Consider the following 19,823-nt stretch of genomic DNA (forward strand, 5'->3'; position numbering starts at 1 on the left):
AGGGCTGTGCTTCCTCCTGTCACTTCTCACACTACAGTACATACTAGAGCAGATACTTATCCACTATTGTTCAGTGGAAAGTCTTACTTCAGGGGATTCTGTTCCTGGCAGCTGACACACCGTGGTCTGTAATAATTCCCATGCTGGGGCACAGTGGGAAAGTTGATAAACACATAATAGGACTTGAAGCACACATCCAGTGCCTCAAGCAGTGTACCTTGCTCCAATGCCTGTCCACTAATGACTGTAAACACCTGTGAGCTGTCCCCAAGAGACAACACAAATGGGTAGGGTCCAGTTACCCCTGCCTGGTGCAGGTACTCAACCATGTTGGTCCTAAACTTTTAGAGAAATCATTTGATTTTAGAATATGAGGACTTGTGCAAATCATGGAGGCACACTAGCAATGCCATCACACACAATTTATTTTGTATATTTTATAGTAGTTTACGCCAATCAACACCCAATCCCTGTTTGACGCATACTGTACACCTTCCGTTCATTTGGGGCTGGGACTCATAGGTTCATTTACGCAACACTAACCATGTTTACATCCAACCATTTTCATGCGGATGAATTACCTGACGCATGAAAAAGTAACGACCGGGGTGATGGAAACATGAAATGCTTGTACAATTTTATAAATGCCAACAGACAATTTGTTTGTTCGACGGGGGGGGGGGATCTGTTTGTGTTGTTAAAATTAATTACGTGAAAAATGCCTGTGAAAAATCCTTTATGCACAAATATTGATATAATAACCACGCAATGATAATGTTGTGTAGTCCTCCCACTATGACTCGGGGAAAGCATGCAGTTTATTTGTCTACAGATTAAATAAATGATGATGAACTTCACCGGGTGGTGAATGTGCAAGGTGATGAGCTTGATGCTCCTCTCCAATACATATTGAGGGTCTTATTCTGGTGACATGATGATCGATGCTTGGTTGCCGTTTGACAAATACAAATAATATCGCTTTCATCCATAATAATCTCATAATGTAGGAAGCCTACCCCCACTGTATGTGCGAGCTGTTGGCTAAAGCGCATGTGCCAAGACCAGAGTGGGCACATTTGCTTTATAACGCAATAGAAACCCGTTTAACTTGTTTGTTTTTTTAATTCGGTACATGGGAATTTAACCTCAAAAGAAATTGTTTGTGTGCACTAAGTCATCACAAACAGCCTTTTAACATCAAAAATCTGTTTACTGGAAACATCTTCGCTGGGCAAATGAACACATTGTTTTATGCAGGTTTTAGAATATTTGCATGAAAATCTGTTGCAAATTGGATGGAGTCCTTGCTAATGTCATGCAGTGTGCAGTTATGCGTAACAGATTTTGGAACACTGTTCCTTTCGGTCAAGGTTTACCAAATACCATCTTATTGCTGCATCGATCTCCCTATGCCTATCAACTATTTAAACTTAAAGGCTGCAAGTCAGTGAAAGACTTTTTGGTCTCATTGAATCTGGGTCGGAATGTCTTCCTGCCTATCCTGTAGACTGGTGTTGGGAGGACCACTGGCAGAAGTCTTAAAGTGATTTCACATGATGTATCTGGAGAGAAGTGAATAACTTGATTCCCTGTGGCTCAGTTGGTAGAGCATGGTGTTTGCAACGCCAGCATGGTGTGTGTGCAACGCCAGGGTTGTGGGTTCGATTCCCACGGGGGGCCAGTACAAAAAATAAATAAAAAAATGCATGAAATGAAAATGAAATGTATGTATTCACTACTGTAAGTCGCTCTGGATAAGAGCGTCTGCTAAATGACTAAAATGTAAATGTAAATGTTGATTGCTTCAGGTAAAACATAAATGAGCATCTGAGCCACCACCAGCAGGGTAATTTCAAAATCAAATCAAATTGTCTTTGTCACATGCGACGAATACAACTGGTGTAGACCTTACATTGAAATGCTTACTTACAAGCCCTTAACCAACAATGCAGTTTTTTTTAAAAGCACAAAAAAAGAATAAGTAATAAAAGTAACAAATAATGAAATAGCAGCAGTAAAACAACAATGGCGAGGCTATATACAGGAGGTACCGGTGCAGAGTCAATGTGCGAGGGCACCGGTTAGTCGAGGTAATATGTACATGTAGGTAGAGTTATTAAAGTGACTATGCATAGATAATAACAGAGAGTAGCAGCAGCGTAAGGGGTGGGGGGGGGCAATGCAAATAGTCTGGGTAGCCATTTGATTAGATGTTCAGGAATCTTAAGTCTTGGGGGTAGGAGCTGTTTAGAAGCCTCTTGAACCTAGACTTGGCACTCTGGGTACCGCTTGCCATGCAGTAGCAGAGAGAACAGTCTATGACTAGGGTGGCTGGAGTCTTTCACAATTTTTAGGACCTTTCTCTGACACCGCCCGGTATAGAGGTCCTGGATGGCAGGAATGTACTGGGCCGTACTCACTACCCTCTGTAGTGCCTTGCGGTCGGAGGCTGAGCAGTTGCCATACCAGGCAGTGATGCAACCAGTCAGGATGCTCTCGATGGTGCAGCTGTAGAACCTTTTGAGGATCTGAGGACCCATGCCAAATCTTTTCAGTCTCCTGAGGGGGAATAGGTTTTGTTGTGCCCTCTTTGTCGTGTCTTGGTGTGCTTGGACTATGTTAGTTAGTTTGTTGGTGATGTGGACACCAAGGAACGTGAAGCTCTCAACCTGCTCCACTACAGCCACGTTGATGAGAATGGGGGTGTGCTCGGTCCTCCTTTTCCTATAGTCCACAATCGTCTCCTTTGTCTTGATCAGGTTGAGGGAGAGGTTGTTGCCCTGGCACCACATGGCCAGGTCTCTGACCTCCTCCTTATAGGATGTCTTGTCGTTGTTGGTGATCAGGCCTACCACTGTTGGGTCATCGGCAAACTTAATGATGGTGTTGGAGTCGTGCCTGGCCGTGCAGTCACGGGTGAACAGGGAGTACAGGAGGGGACTGAGCACGTACCCCTGAGGGGCCCCCGTGTTGAGGATCAGCATGGCGGATGTGTTGTTACCTACCCTTACCAACTGGACGAGGTCCATCAGGAAGTCCAGGATCCAGTTGCAGAGGGAGGTGTTTGAGCGCTGAGCTGTAGCCAATGAATAGCATTCTCACATAGGTGTTCCTTTTGTCCAGGCGTGAAAGGGCAGTGTGGTGTGCAATAGAGATTGCATCATCTGTGGATCTGTTGGGGCAGTATGCAAATTGAAATGGGTCTATGGTTTCTGGGATAATGGTGTTGATGTGAGCCATGACCAGCCTTTCAAAGCACTTCATGGCTCCAGACATGAGTGCTATGGGTCGGTAGTCATTTAGGCAGGTTACCTTAGTGTTCTTGGGCACAGGGACTCTGGTGGTCTGCTTGAAACATGTTGATATTACAGGCTCAGTCAGGGAGAGGTTGCCTGCAGGGAAATCTGATCCGTCAACCAGCTACAATATCTCTGTATACTACCTACTGCTGTGGTGCCCTTTACCCTTAAGTGCCCATGAGCTACTCCTAGCCTGTGATGTGTGTATTGTGTGTCAGGTTGGTCACTGTGACAGAATATCTGTGCAAATGACCAATAAAGCAAGTATGGTCAAATAAAGGCCAGACTATATATATGGTAGCAGTGCATGTAATGTATCTAGTCCCAAAGTGGCTGCATGGTTGAAAGAGGCTCTGCCGAAGTTAAGTCTTTCAAGTTTCCATTAAGGTTGTACTATTGGTTATCGGTGGGAGACGTAGACGCTGGTTTACACAGGGCCAATGAAAATCAATGTTAAACAAATCAAAATATATTTGAGATTCTTCAAAGTAGCCACCTTTTGCCTTGATGACAGCTTTGCACACTCTTGGCATTCTCTCAACCAGCGTCATGAGGTAGTCACCAGGAATGCATTTCAATGAACAGGTGTACCTTGTTAAAAGTTAATTTGTGGAATTTCTTTACTTCTTAATCCATATTATGGCAAGAACAGCTCAAATAAGCAAAGAGAAATGATAGTCCATCATTACTTTAAGACATGAAGGTCAGGCAATCCAGAAAATGTCAAGAACTTTGAAAGTGTCAAGTGCATTCGCAAAAAACATCAAGCGCTATGATGAAACTGGCACACATGAGGACCGCCACAGGAATGGAAGACCCAGAGTTACCTCTGCTGCAGAGGATAAGTTCATTGGAGTTACCAGCCTCAGAAATTGCAGCCCAAATAAATGCTTCAGAGTTCAAGTAACAGACACATCAACATAAACTGTTCAGAGGAGACTGCATGAATCAGGCCTTCATGGTCAAATTGCTGCAAAGAAACCATAACTATAGGACACCAATAATAAGAAGAGGCTTGTTTGGGCCAAGAAACACGAGCAATGGACATTATACCAGTGGAAATCTGTCCTTTGGTCTGATGAGCCCAAATGTGAGATCTTTGGTTCTAACCGCTGTGTCTTTGTGAGATGCAGAGTAGGTGAATGGATGATCTCTGCATATGTAGTTCCCACCGTGAAGCATAGAGGAGGTGGGATGGTGTGGGGTTGCTTTGCTGGTGACACTGTCTGTGATTTATTTAGAATTCAAGGCACACTTAACCAGCATGGCTACCAAAGCATTCTGCAGCGATGTGCCATCCAATCTGGTTTGCGCTTAGTGGGACTATTATTTGTTTTTCAACAGGACAATGACCCAATACACACCTCCAGGCTGTGTAAGGGCTATTTTACCAACAAGGAGAGTGATGGAGTGCTGCATCAGATGACCTGGCTTCCACAATCACCCAACCTCAACCCAATTGAGATGGTTTGGGATGAGTTGGACCGCAGAGTGAAGGAAAAGCAGCCAACAAGTGCTCAGCATATGTGGGCACTCCTTCAAGACTTTTCGAAAAGCATTCCAGGTGAAGCTGGTTGAGAGAATGCCAAGAGTGTGCAAAGCTGTCATCAATGCAAAGGGTGGCTACTTTAAAGGATCTAAAATCTAAAATATATTTTGATTTGTTTAACACGTTTTTGGTTACTACATGATTCCATAAGGGACAGGGAAAGGTGTATACCTAGTCAGTTGTCCAACTGAATATATTCAACTTAAATGTGTCTTACCGCATTTAACCCAACCCCTCTGAATCAGAGAGGTGGGGGGGGCTGCCTTAATCGACATCCACGTCTTCAGCGCCCGGGGAATAGTGGTTTAACTGCTTTGCTCAGGGGCAGAACGACAGATTTGTACCTTGTCAGCTCATGGATTCAATCCAGCAACCTTCCGGTTACTGTCCTAACGCTCTAACCACTAGGCTACCTGCCGCCATATGTGCTATTTCATAGTTTTGATGTCTTCACTATTATTCTACAATGTAGAAAATAGTAAAATTAAAGAAAAACCCTTGAATGAGTTGGTGTGTCCAGACTTTTGACTGGTACTGTGTATATATAAACACACACACACACACACACACACACGCACACGCACACACACACAGTGACCAGTTTATTAGCCACACCACCCCGTTCACGAAAATGTCCGTGGCTTGCTATATAAAGCAGGCAGACTGGTATCCAGTTACTGTTCGATTGAACATTAAAATAGGCATTAGAATCCGTGCCAGGCGCGCTGGTTCTAGTATCTCAGAAATGGTTACTAAGGTTTACCGAGTATGGTGCAACAAACAAACAAAACATCCAGTCAGCGGCAGTCTTGTGGGCGAAAACAACTCATTGATGAGAGGTCCAAGGAGAGTGGCAAGAATCGTGCAAGCTAACAGGTGGGCCACAAGGTGGGCCACAAACAGGCAAATAATGGTGCAGTGCAATAGTGGTGTGCGAAACGAAATCTCGGAACCCACAACTCGTCGGTCCTTGTCACGGATGGGCTGTTGCAGCAGACAACCACACCGTCGGTGGTGTAATGGTGTGGGGACTGTTTTCCTGGCACAAATTAGGTCTCTTGATACCAAGTGAGCAACATTTCCATGCCTGAAGAATTCAGGCTGTTCTGGAGGCAAAGTGTGGTCTGACCCGGTACTACGGTGCCTTCAGAAAGTATTCATACCCCTTGACTTATTCCACATTTTGTTGTCTTACAGCCTGAATAAAAAATGTATATAATATATTACACATTACCCCATAATGACAAAGTAAAACAAAATGTGCACATTCATTGAAAATTAAATAGAAATATTTACATAAATATTCACACCCCTGAGTCAATACATGTTAGAATCGCTTTTGGCAGCGATTACAGCTGTGAGTCTTTCTGGGAAAGTCTCTAAGAGCTTTGCACAAGTGGATTGTACAATATTATATTATTTTTTAAATTCTTCAAGCTCTGTTAAGTTGGTTGTTGATCATTGCTCGACAGCTATTTTCAAGTCTTGCCATAGATTTTCAAGCAGATTTAAGTCAAAACTGTTACTATGCCAAAGCCAAAACCATCCAAAGCCTAATTAATAACTTCATCATGCTCAAAGGGATATTCAGTCTGCTTTTCATTTTTTATTCATTTGTAAACAATTCTTAAAAAACATAATTCCACTTTGACATTATGCTGTATTGTGTTTAGGCCAGTGATACAACATCTCAATATAGTCCATTTTTTTATTCAGGCTGTAAAACAACAAAATGTGGAAAAAGTCAAGGGGTGTGAATACTTTCTGAATGCACTGTAGATGGATGTACCTAATAAACTGCCGTCTAAGTGAATATTGAATTGTAATGTTTTTCACCAAGTCCAGGGGAGTGTGGTGTATATCAGGGAGGGCTGGTTATCAGGCCTTTCCTATTAAAGACATTCTCCGGTACTTTGACTACTAAGAAAGTCATTTTTTTAAAACCTCCCGCTTAGGGCTGGATGTGTCAATGTGTAGTTCATACATGCATAATCATGTAGCTCAGTGGACATAACGAGAGCGATATGACAAGGTACACGTATTGAGTACCACAGTACGAGTCATTCATAAAACCTAGCGGTAAAACCCGGAATGGTTCCAATAATTTTTCCACCATTAATTTTTACGTAGGGGATTTTAGAAATACTTCATATAAGGTCTGTGTTTTGTGTAGGCTTACCACGGCGTGACGTTTTGATAACCGCGCAAATCTATCTCGGACAAGGTAACTTTTATCAATCCATTCGCTAATTAGCCACTAATGTGGCTATCATACATAACTACACATCTTGTCACTCGAGGCACAGGGTGTGGAAAAACCTCCACATTTCTCCATGCAAACTCTTATCAGCACATAGCAAGTAACCTAGTAAGTAGATATTATAGCCTTTTTAGTTTCTCTTGTAAATAATTGTTATCGTTTATTTCTCATCCTTTCTTGTGTAATTCATTTTTTCAAATTATCTAGCTTTTATTTTTATTACCATAATGTTTTTAATTACCTTGTCCTTTGTAGTTAACCAGCTAACCTTAGGTCTCTCCGCCGATCCGAAGCAAGGCTATGTACCGGATTGTAACCACTAACGTTACTCCGATAAGCACATGTGCATTTTTCTGTTTTCCGACCTCTGTAAGCGAGAGGCGTCGCTGGAGCCGTGTGATAAAAGGTAAGCCCTGTTTGCTAGTCAAAGCTCTGTGGTTAGCTAGGTGCTTATGAAAGCTAGATAACCACTGTTTGTAGTTCTGTGTACAACGCTCATTTCCTTACAAGTAAAAAGGGACAATTCTTTAGTGAGCTAGCTAGTGAACGTTAGCTCGTGGTTTTGTGTAGTCATACTTCTTTACATGGTGATATGTTAGCTGGTGTTAGCCCACCAGGGAAGGGATATTTAGCTAGCTGGCTGGCAAGGATAAGTTAGTTGATTTAGCTAGCATGTCACCACTTAGAAAAGTCTGACTACCTGAACGGTGAGCTAACGTTAATTAGCTAACTAGCTAAATATTGCCTGGTGGGCTAGCTAGTTAGGCAACTTGGTTGGCTAGTTAGCTACATTAGCTAAAGTTAGATAGCTGGCTAGATAGCTAACAAAAGACTTGTGGGCTCAATGTTTTCCCCATACAAAACACAAACTGTTTTGTTCCACGAGTGCGTCTGTTGTACATGACTAATCAAATGACCTGTGAAGTAAGACATGTCAGCAGGGATGGAAATTAAGCTAGCCCGGGGCTAGTACTTTTCAGACTGGGCTAGTAGACAATGTGCGAAGCTAGCCAGACACCGCAGTGACATTTTGCCTTTACAAACATCGCATGCCACAGATTCAGGACCAGAATGTTACCCGGTCAAGTAGAAATCATGGGTCTGCTGGCCAGTGCCCAAAATCCTTATGTATAATCCCTGCATATAAATTCCTTTCAGACGATCTCCCCACCATTGTCGATCCTCCTCAGTGACCTCACGGCTGAGGGTTTTAACTTTCCTCTTGAGAATTAGATGCATAAGTACAGTCACATTTTCAGGCAAATAGTACCCTAGACTGTCCTCGTCATCTAGTTGAGCATTAGAGATGATTCCTCCATCCCAGCAGAAATATCCCATCCACATAGTAGGATTTTAGATGTGCAGATAGACCAAAGCCCAGTCTATTTTACCATTACTATAGTCAAGTCTGTGTGTTATGGTATTTAAATAAATGTTACCATTTTAGTAATGAACCTAGCTAGTAAAAGTAGCATTTTCTTTTGTCTTTCAGATGGGCATACTGGAAACCAAGTGACAACACTCAGGTCTGAAGCTTCCATTTTCTGTTGGGAAAGAGAAATGGCCCTGTATTTAACAGAAAAGCTAGCTCATCCAACATGGCGGAAGAGGAAGATCCAGACTGTTGAGAGACCACTTGTCAAATTGTCCAAGGTGGGTTTGTCTTATGATAAACAATGCATTTTCTGTCCAGATAAAGATGTTGATTCGACATTGAAAAATACCCACCACTGACTAAATGTCTCTTTGTTTTCCAGTCCAACAGGAGTGAATCCCTCAGGCCGTCCAGTGCATAGACATCATGTGCCAGTGTGATCTGAGCGCAAGCGTCCAGTTGTGGAGACTACAGTCCATCGAGTCTGTTGGACAGGTCAGTAACTCATCAAATATGATACAATATTGTGTAAAACATTGAATTTGTAGATGCATCGAAATTTTGACTTTAGGTCCCATTCTCCCCATGTTTTAGATGTTACATGCGGAACATCAGGTTCACCCCACCAGAAGCAGTGTATGATCAACGCCACCCTCAGCAAGGTGATCTGCTGGAAGTGACGTACTCTCTCTCACTCTGCGGGTAAGACATAATAAACAGCATAGATATAAATTCCCACTGTGCCCATGATAAAAATGCGATGTGAATTGTGTTTTATTACTGAATGAAACTGTGAGGAGATACACTAAGACCAGCCTTTGTGATTGAACTTAAGTTGGCTGCTTTGAGCAAAACTTGAATATAATAGGCTCCTAGAATAGGTTATATTGTTTGTGTATGATCTTTATTCATTGTTCACTTGTTTTTCAACAATATCAGGTACAGGCAGGGATGACTGGGGCCTTCAAGTAAGACAGTAATAAATAATTTGAACATCACAGATTTAAATTCCCACTGTGCCTATGATAAACTTAACTACATTACTTTAGTTGGCTGCTTTGAGCAAAACTTGTATGTAATACAAGCTATTCTGGGAACCTAGTCTGTATGTATGTGGAATATTTTCCCCTGAAAACAGGTACTGACGGGAAGAGCAATATGAGTCTGTCAGAGGTCATCACGTTGGATGGGGATGGAGGCTTTGGTGGTCCACACAACAAAGAAGCAGGTGTCCCTTCCAGTGATGTGGAGCTGACCTAGTGCCAGTAAGGATGGTCTTCGCCAAGGCGGTAAGACCCTCCCTCCCTCCTTGATATAGAAATCCTTCGACTTCACTGCCTCTTCAATGGTACTGGTGTGGTACCCACCAGACCATCCGGTGAGGCACCCAGGATCCCAGACCCCGTGACCCAAAGCCCTGACTCTGCACATCCATCCCTTTAGCCCAGCGTTTCCCAAACTCTGTCCTGGGGACCCCGAGGGATGCACGTTTAGTTTTATGCCCTAGCACTACACAGCTGATTAAAATCATCAAAGCTTGATGATTAGTTAATTATTTGAATCAGATGTGTAGTGCTTGGGCAAAAACCAAAAAGTGCACCACTTGGGGTCCACAGGACAAAACTTTGGAAACGCCTGCTGTAGCCATTTTAAATGCCTTGATGCCCTCCTCTTCGTTATCTGTGCCCCAATTTACAGACGACCCTCCATCCAACGACTGATCTGAGGACCCTTTAGCAGCGACTGAGTAACGAGCTTGGCCTTAACCACTGCTCTGGCCGTCAACCTCCCTCTTCTCATGGTGTGCCAGTTGGGGTTGGTGTGGTGTCCAACTGTTGCCTGCATGCCCCAGGTGCCCTTGTTTTTATAACAATGTCCGGTACAGACAGGGATGACGGGGAGGGTAGCAGTTGTTCTGGCTCAGGTTCAAGGAGACTTGCCATTCCACTGTACCTGCCCCAGAGACAGTTCCTTAGCCCCTGAAGATCCTCCTCTGTGCGCTCTCGGGACAGAGGGTTGTAGTCTTCAGCCGGGTACAGGTCCTCCACTGACTGCACCTGGTTGGGCTTCCTCCACTCGAATTCCACATCTGTATGGCAGATATTGTGAACTGCCAAAATAGGCTGCATGGCAGCACTGATGAGCTCCACGGAGGCATTCGCATGTGGTAGAGAGAATCCCCTGGTCACCTATAGAGACCTGCAAAGAGGAAGGATGTTAAGTGCCACATGCCTTTCAATTCATGAAACTTTGAACACCTTGAAATGCATTTGTTGTAAGAAATGTGCTGTATACTGTAAATAAAGTTTGATTTGATTGATGACATTACAGCTTTAGAATATTTAATAACACATTTTCACATGAAGACAAGTGCAGTTTTTCCATAAACATTAAATTGATAACTTGGGATTTTATCACTTGACATATCAATCATACAGTGGGAAGGATCCTATAAATCAAGACTGTGTGAATGCATGTACCAATCCAAATTTAAAAAAGTACTGTGCCTTTGAAAATGTATCTCTGGTCATGAAACTACAATACGGGCTGGATGTCTTAACAAAGTACATTCTGAATGTCAATAGATTTTTAGATTCATTCTCATCAATGACAACATTCTAGAACTGAGTTATCACTCATCTAAGTCTGGTATCCGGGGTAATCTGGTTAATTATATAATTGATTAAGTGTCTCTCCTTGTAGAATGTTAACAGCTGTATCGAACACATTGTTTTGCTAAGATGCTCAAACTTAACTTAATAGTTACACACACCGACTCAGGATAAACGTTTATCCCTCATGCTGGCCTTGACCAAAACGGTATGTAACCCCTCACTATAGTTGCACTTGTCCACATGGCCAGACTTCTAGTGGTCTCCCCTTTTAATGCTCATCCTTTAAAAATGCCATAAGGTCTGAAATAAACACCCAAGTCGACATACTGTACAAACAAGTAATACAAAATTATATTTTGATCTACTGCTCTGCTAACTAGCTAGCTAAAGTAGTCATTGGCTAGCTAAGACAGAGAAACGGGACGGAAGAAGTTCCAACACTTTATTCAATGAATTTCAGTACAGCACATGGATCAGCTAGAGATGACATGCAGGAGGTCTTCTCTGTTGCCAATTAGTATTTCCCTTTTTTTTTACTAAATTGAGGTGAATATATTGATAAAACTCACTTTGTCCGAGAGAATTACACGGTTATCAAAATGTCACACCAAGGTAAGCCTACACCAAACATACTTAATTTGAAGTGTTTGTAAAATTCACTATGTGAAAAAATGAATGGTGGAAAAACGATTGGAACTATTTCTGTGTTTGGCTGCTAGGTTTTCTGGGTAGTATGACACATCCACTGTGGCGGACTATGTGACGTAGTACTCGATTTTCAGAACTACTGGTAAAAAAAGAATACAAAAGTACTGAAGAATCTCTTTAACGTAAAAGCCAGGCTGTGGTTAGCAGGAGAATCAGGGTGTACTCTAGCCTCGCTCTTAAACCGCCACATCCAACTGGAGATTGTGTGTGTGTGTGTGTGTGAGTGAGTGCTCGCGCATGTGTTGCTGTAGGGTCTGATGGTGGTTGACCCAGTGTTTCCATCAGGCTGTGCTGTTCTGATAACATTTCTCGCTATTGTATTTGTTGTGTATGTACACATAAGACTGAGGCGTCTCAATATTTTATTGTTTGTTAATATCATTAGTATCCCCTCCCCGAAATGGAATGTCCCACCCCCCCCTCCACATTTCATTCTAATCGACCATATTTACAGGTCAATTATGCTTCATGATTAGTAACCGCTAGACACAATTTTAATAAGCGCCCATGTCTTGATCCGGAGAAATTCAATATCATACAAACGTTTAATTGCCTTTTGATTGCACACTGCAAGGTATAATTGAATGGTTTAATGAATAGTTGAATAGGTGTGTGGTCTCACACAGTAAGGGTAAGGGCGCTATAGAACAGAACTAGGATGTGGATTTTGATATCTGCCATTATGAAACTATAATCTGCATCAGTCACCAGTTAGTGCGGTCGCTCTCCTGATCATCTATGTCTGCAAAGCTTGCTGACAAACAAGTCAACCTTTTCATATAACAGACCTATCATCTCTTCTCTATATCTCTATCTCTTGTCTGTGTATCAGACCTGATGTTTATTTTTGTGGATTTCTAAGCTGTTGTTTATCTCCTGTGTCAGTTGAAGGCTGATAAACTGATTTGTTCATCTCGCTCGCTCTCTCACTCACTCCCTCACTCACTGATACCTAGGTGTCAGAGCTACTTTTGTCCTGCTGTTTTTCTAATATGTTGTTCTCTCTCCTCTCTCTCCCAGGTATCAGGTGTGTCTCCAGGGGAGAGGGAGAGCCAGGCTCCAGGTCTGCTGTTAGCTCCAGGGGTGAGGTGGGGACAGACACCCATCAACCAGCTCACACCCTGGGAGACTGATGAACCCCCTGCCAAACAACAGCACAGAGACTGTGAACCCATAGGTACTGACACACACACACGTGTATACACGCATACAAACGCACACAATACGCGACACACGTACACACCACACAAACACACACACACCTGCACGCAATACTAGTTATAGCAATCATAGTCTGTATTATTGTAATATTTTCCAATTTTAAACAAATCATCTATTTGAGGTGGATATTTAATGAGCATAAGTGACCATGACAATAATGGGTTAAATTTAGGAGCTGTAGAAGTTGAGAACCTATAGTAATAAAGTGAACCCAGAATGGCTGTGCCCTGCAGCAGTCAATTTCCCTCTGTTACGCTACTCTGCTGGCCTCTGCCTCCTGCTCATGGAGAATGGGTCTAATTTAAGAACAATACACAATGATACAGCCACTGCACTTGCTCCACTGGCACCTCCACTATTAATATACTATAGACACTATGAAAACGGTATCCAACGATGTATTCAAGAAACGCAATGAACATTTTATACTTCCATAACAAATATCCAGTTTCCACATTCCTAATACTGTAGCGAGCAATACAATGAATACTTTATATTCAAGTAATACTCATTATATACTATACTGTGTATACATCAATATAAAGTACAATATGTATTGTATGGTATTATAGCAATGAATCCATGAATGCTGTATACTTCTTGAGTAGTCAGTATTCCATATCCGTCGTACTGTGTTACCTACTCGACAAATTATCTGCTAACTAATTGACGCAGTCTCAATAAAGATTTCAATAATTAACCTGTCACAGCTAAGACGCTGATTGTGTAGACGCAGAGAAATAATACCTTTTTCATGGAAAATAAGTATTTTAGCTCTTGTCAGCTGAGACTGCCAATGTAGGCTTTGCTACTACTAAATATCTAGTTTCTCAAAAACATCACTAAGACCTACTTAATGGAAATATATTTTCTGATGTTTTCTATTTGAGATATGCCTCCGCCATTTCTAAATGTGTAGTTTCTCAAACTAATAAGTACTCTCTGCTCTTGTCTGTTTGAGAGTCTTTGCCACCACTAAATGGCTTTGACCAAAGCTTTGGCTAGTTTCTTCAACTCATCACTGAGGACACTATTCCTGTCGTGTTCCTCTTCTGGAGTTTGGGGGTCAGAGCAGTGCTCTCTGTCCCCTGGTATGTTCCCTAAACACCCTGCTGGGAGGGTATAGAGGGACGCGTGCACACACACACACACACACAGTCCTCAGGGACCCTGCTGTGTGGGGTATAGAGGTGGCTGAATGGTCCATGAAGCCCTGTGGTATTAGTAATGTGGCCAGACGACTGAGGCTTTGCCTACAAGCACGGACTGACTGACACACACACACACACACACACACACACACACACACAGACAGTCTGGTGGCGTAAGAAACAAACACACACCAGCCTCAACCACGGAGTGAGATGTCACCCATGCTGATGCATATGACACTCAAACCAAGCATAGTTGTGTGTGTGTGTGTGTGCGTGTGTGTGCGTGTGTGTGTATCAACTTCTGGCATCCGCAATGAAACTAGCTCCGCACTTCACTGAACTGAGTCGCGAGAAACTTCCCCACCAACTGCCAGAATGAATCAACGGTTTAAATAGGAACTTCTCTGCAGTTGGTTGTTTTAAAGAAGTTTCTGTCTGGAAAAGTTAACTTTTCGCTTGTGAGAAAGAAGGGCTTTGATTTCTGAAGCGTTGCCTCACTCGGTATGTTAACAATTAGAGGTTGATTGAGCAATTCACCAAATTGAAATAGAATTCTTATAAAAGGACCAAGGAGCACTTACGAAACAACCAATATTTAATGCTCACACATTTAAATGATGGGGTACAAGAGAGCAATCAGGAGAAGGGATCCATTTAATGTTAATGCAATTACATTTCCCTTCTTAAACCTTTCATTAGCTCTGCCGCAAGAGGACTCGCAAATGTGAGTGCATGTTAGCCATCGCTAATGAGTTCCGTCTTGTCACTTCATTATATATTTTAGTCCAAAGACTGATTGTAGTTCAGAAAATGTACAGGAACACTTTAATAACTCAAGATGGAGAACAGGGAGGAGAGATACGTATCAAGTTGTAATCAACTCTGGCACTTCGTTGAAATCCTACTAATCAGGCCAAAACTATAGGAGTATAATAATATTATACCGGATTTCTCTCTCTCTGGTTTTAATCAAGTTTAGGGCTCAAGTTGAGAACAGTGGGAATGAAGTGGTATAGTGCTGAGATAGTTGGCCTGAGGATGGATGACCATAATACACTGAGATGTTCTCTTCTCCAAGTCTAGCACATTCTCTCTCTCTCTCTCTCCCTCTCTCTCTCTCTCTCTCGCTCCTCAGAGTAGAAAATACTGTAAATACATACACTTAGCTAGCTACATGGTAAACAGAGCTCATCACTGATACCATGGACTGAAGGTGTTCCCTGTAGGCGTTCCCTGTAGGCATACTGTGTATATACCCAGAGTGTACACATCATTTAGGACACGTTCCTAATAATATGTTGAGTTGCACCCTTTTCCCTTCAGAACAGCCTCAATTCGTCGGGGCATGGACTCTATAAGGTGTTGAAAGCGTTCCACATGGATGCTGGCCCATGTTGACTCCAATGCTTCCCACAGTTGGGTCAAGTTGGTTGGATGTCCTTTGGGTAGTGGACCATTCTTGATACACATGGGAAACTGCAGAACATGGAAAAACCTAGCAGGGTTGCAGTTCTTGACCCAAACCAGTGCGCCTGGCACCTACTACCATACTCCGTTCAAAGGCACTTAAATATGTTTGTCTTGCCCATTTATTTGATTTATTAGGCACCCCATTAGCTGATGACAAAGGCGACAGCTAGTCTTACTGGGATCCGACATATAACGACAAAGACATTACAGACAAAAACCGACGAGGTGCACACTGATCGGTAAAGAGAGGATGGCATTCTATAACGCTCCTTTTCCTCTGCACAGTTCTCTCACACTGAGAAACAATAGGATTACAATAGAATGTGCTATGCTTTCTTCATTTAATAAAATTCACTGTTACCACTTATTTTATGAGATGAGGATTCATTGATGGAGTGACTTTAATCTTAGCTGGTCTGAGAGAACTTATGAGGCTTCCCTCTTCAATGTATACATTGGTATGTTTTTAAGTTGCGCTGTTGAGAGAAACTCTTCCTACAGTGAGAGCAGTAGTAAGGCTTCTCTCCTATATGTATGCCTTGGTGTCTTTTTAAGTGGCTCGGTTGAGAGACTCTCTTCCTACAGTGAGAGCAGTAGTAAGGCTACTCTCCTGTGTGTGTTCTCTGATGAACTTTTAGCTCAGCTGATGTTTTAATACGTTTTCCTCTGAATGGCACGCATACACAATCCATGTCTCGAGGTTGAAAAGAGATCCTTCTTTAACCTGTCTCCTCACCTTTATCTAGACTGATTGAAGTGGATTTAACAAGTGACATCAATAAGGGATTGTAGTTTTCACCTGGATTCACCTGGTCAGTCTATGTCATGTAAAGAGCATGTGTTCTTAATGTTTCGTACACTCAGTGTATATGTTCAATATGTTAACTGTAGGCCCCCTATATAGACTACCGTTCAAAAGTTTGGGGTCACTTAGAAATGTCCTTGTTTTTGAAAGAAAAGCACATTTTTTTGTCCATTAAAATAACATAATTAAATGGTACCCACAAAACACCAGTCTCAACGTCAACAGTGAAGAGGCGACTTCGGGATGCTGGCCTTCTAGACAGAGTTCCTCTGTCCAGTGTCTGTGTTCTTTTGCCCATCTTAATCTTTTCTTTTTATTGGCCAGTCTGAGATATGGCTTTGTCTTTGCAACTCTGCCTAGAAGGCCAGCATCCCGGAGTCGCCTCTTCACTGTTGACTTTGAGACTGGTGTTTTGCGGGTACTATTTAATGAAGCTGCCAGTTGAGGACTTGTGAGGCGTCTGTTTCTCAAACTAGACACTAATGTACTTGTCTTCTTGCTCAGTTGTCCACCGCGGCCTCCCACTCCTCTTTCTATTCTGGTTAGAGCCAGTTTGCACCGTTCTGTGAAGGGAGTAGTACACAGCGTTGTACGAGATCTTCAGTTTCTTGGCAATTTCTTGCATGGAATAGCCTTCATTTCTCAGAACAAGAACAAACTGACGAGTTCCAAAATAAAGTTATTTGTTTCTGGCCATTTTGAGCCTGTAATTGAACCCACAAATGCTGATGCTCCAGATACTCAACTCGTCTAAAGAAGGCCAGTTTTATTGCTTCTTTAATTAGAACAACAGTTTTCAGCATGCTAACATAATTGCAAAAGGGTTTTCTAATGATCAATTAGCCTTTTAAAATGATCAACTTGGATTAGCTAACACAACGTGCCATTGGAACACAGGAGTGATGGTTGCTGATAATGGGCCTCTGTACGCCTATTTTATATTCCATAAAAAAATCTGCCATTTCCAGCTACAATAGTAATTTACAACATTAACAATGTCTACACTGTATTTCTGATCAATTTGATGTTATTTTAATGGACAACAAATGTGCTTTTCTTTCAAAAACAAGGACATTTTTGAGTGACCCAAAACTTTTGAACTGTGGTGTATGTAAAGTAATTTGTTGTGCAATTTGTTCAGCTACCTAAAAGGATCAAGTAGACGATGAGGTTATGTAATAATAATCAAAATTCTCTCTCCCTTCTTCCCCCTATCTCACCCTCGTGTTCTCTCTCTCTCCTACCTTTCCCCCCCTCTCTCCCTTCACGCTCTCTTCTTCTCCTTCTCCCTCTCTCTCCCTCCTCTTTCTATCTCCCTCCTTCGCTCTCTCTCTCTCCCTCCTCTTTCTATCTCCCTCCTTCGCTCTCTCTCTACCTCCCTCCCTGTCTCTCTCTTTCTCCAGGTCCTCCATGGGTACCTTCTGTAGCAGCAGTGACCAAGTCTAGTCTCCTGCCCCACTCCTACCCCCTCCAGCCCCCCTCCTTTAGCCACAGTGTCACTGTCCAGTGCCCTATTATAGGTCTGACTCCCTCCATCCAGTCACCCATGCCCCTCCACCCCCACCCACTCATGACAGCCCACTTCCAGCTACCCCCGCACTCCACCGCCCACCAACCCCCCGCCATGGTGCTCAAAATGCCCTACCAGCCACCCTATCCCTTGGCCCAGCCCCCTGTCTTCTCCTCGCCCCTCTCTACCCCCTCAGGTGGGCCCAGGGGAGCACACCCCAACCAACAAAACCACAGAGTGATGGGGAACGGTCATCAGACGCCTCACCCCCCTCCTCACCAGTCTCACCTAACTCACCTAACTCACCCTCTCATACAGCCCCATGCCCTGCCTCTGACCAATGGGCAGTTGGCGCGGCTAGTTCCTCCTACTCCAGTAGCCAATCAGGATGGTCCTAGAGGGCCCAATGGGCTGCAGATGCTGAGGACGGTGGGGTTGGGAAAGTACGAGTTCACAGACCCAGGACATCCTAAAGGTAAGACAGACCCACTCTGACTGGGCAAGTCTGCAGTCACACACACGAAATGTAAGACAGGCCCACTACAACTTTATTCTCTAACTATTTAGTTTTTTACTGAGTAGGTTTTCTCAGTGTTTGACTCAGCTTTTCTCTGGGTAAAGTGTGGTTCGTACAGGGAACAGCTTCTCTGTGTAGAGTGTGGTTTGTTCAGGGAACAGCTTCTCTGGGTAGAGTGAGGTTCGTTCAGGGAACAGCTTCTCTGGGTAGAGTGTGGTTTGTACATGGAACAGCTTCTCTGGGTAGAGTGTGGTTTGTACAGGGAACAGCTTCTCTGGGTAGAGTGTGGTTTGTTCAGGGAACAGCTTCTCTGGGTAGAGTGTGGTTTGTACATGGAACAGCTTCTCTGGGTAGAGTGTGGTTTGTACATGGAACAGCTTCTCTGGGTAGAGTGTGGTTTGTACAGGGAACAGCTTCTCTGGGTAGAGTGTGGTTTGTTCAGGGAACAGCTTCTCTGGGTAGAGTGTGGTTCGTACAGGGAACAGCTTCTCTGTGTAGAGTGTGGTTTGTTCAGGGAACAGCTTCTCTGGGTAGAGTGTGGTTCGTACAGGGAACAGCTTCTCTGGGTAGAGTGTGGTTTGTACATGGAACAGCTTCTCTGGGTAGAGTGTGGTTTGTACAGGGAACAGCTTCTCTGGGTAGAGTGTGGTTTGTTCAGGGAACAGCTTCTCTGGGTAGAGTGTGGTTCGTACAGGGAACAGCTTCTCTGGGTAGAGTGTGGTTTGTACAGGGAACAGCTTCTCTGGGTAGAGTGTGGTTCGTACAGGGAACAGCTTCTCTGGGTAGAGTGTGGTTTGTTCAGGGAACAGCTTCTCTGGGTAGAGTGTGGTTTGTACAGGGAACAGCTTCTCTGTGTAGAGTGTGGTTTGTTCAGGGAACAGCTTCTCTGGGTAGAGTGTGGTTCGTACAGGGAACAGCTTCTCTGGGTAGAGTGTGGTTTGTTCAGGGAACAGCTTCTCTGGGTAGAGTGTGGTTCGTACAGGGAACAGCTTCTCTGGGTAGAGTGTGGTTTGTACATGGAACAGCTTCTCTGGGTAGAGTGTGGTTTGTACAGGGAACAGCTTCTCTGGGTAGAGTGTGGTTTGTTCAGGGAACAGCTTCTCTGGGTAGAGTGTGGTTTGTTCAGGGAACAGCTTCTCTGGGTAGAGTGTGGTTCGTACAGGGAACAGCTTCTCTGGGTAGAGTGTGGTTTGTACATGGAACAGCTTCTCTGGGTAGAGTGTGGTTTGTACAGGGAACAGCTTCTCTGGGTAGAGTGTGTTTTGTTCAGGGAACAGCTTCTCTGGGTAGAGTGTGGTTCGTACAGGGAACAGCTTCTCTGTGTAGAGTGTGGTTTGTTC

General features: G+C 43.4%; 1 protein-coding gene across 4 annotated transcripts in view; it reads left to right on the forward strand.

Annotated features, from left to right (window-relative positions):
- Nucleotides 1–19,823, forward strand: part of LOC106571749 (kelch-like protein 29) — a 323,412-nt gene that overhangs the window by 171,514 nt on the left and 132,075 nt on the right. For all 4 annotated transcript variants that reach the window (XM_014145163.2, XM_014145162.2, XM_014145161.2 and 1 more), the window contains 2 exons: nucleotides 12,827–12,983; nucleotides 17,860–18,441. In XM_014145163.2, coding sequence (XP_014000638.2) covers nucleotides 12,827–12,983; nucleotides 17,860–18,441 — 739 coding nt within the window. The remainder of the gene's footprint in view (nucleotides 1–12,826; nucleotides 12,984–17,859; nucleotides 18,442–19,823) is intronic.

The sequence above is a fragment of the Salmo salar genome, chromosome ssa15, assembly GCF_905237065.1.
Source record: "Salmo salar chromosome ssa15, Ssal_v3.1, whole genome shotgun sequence".
Classification (NCBI taxonomy): Eukaryota; Metazoa; Chordata; class Actinopteri; order Salmoniformes; family Salmonidae; genus Salmo; species Salmo salar.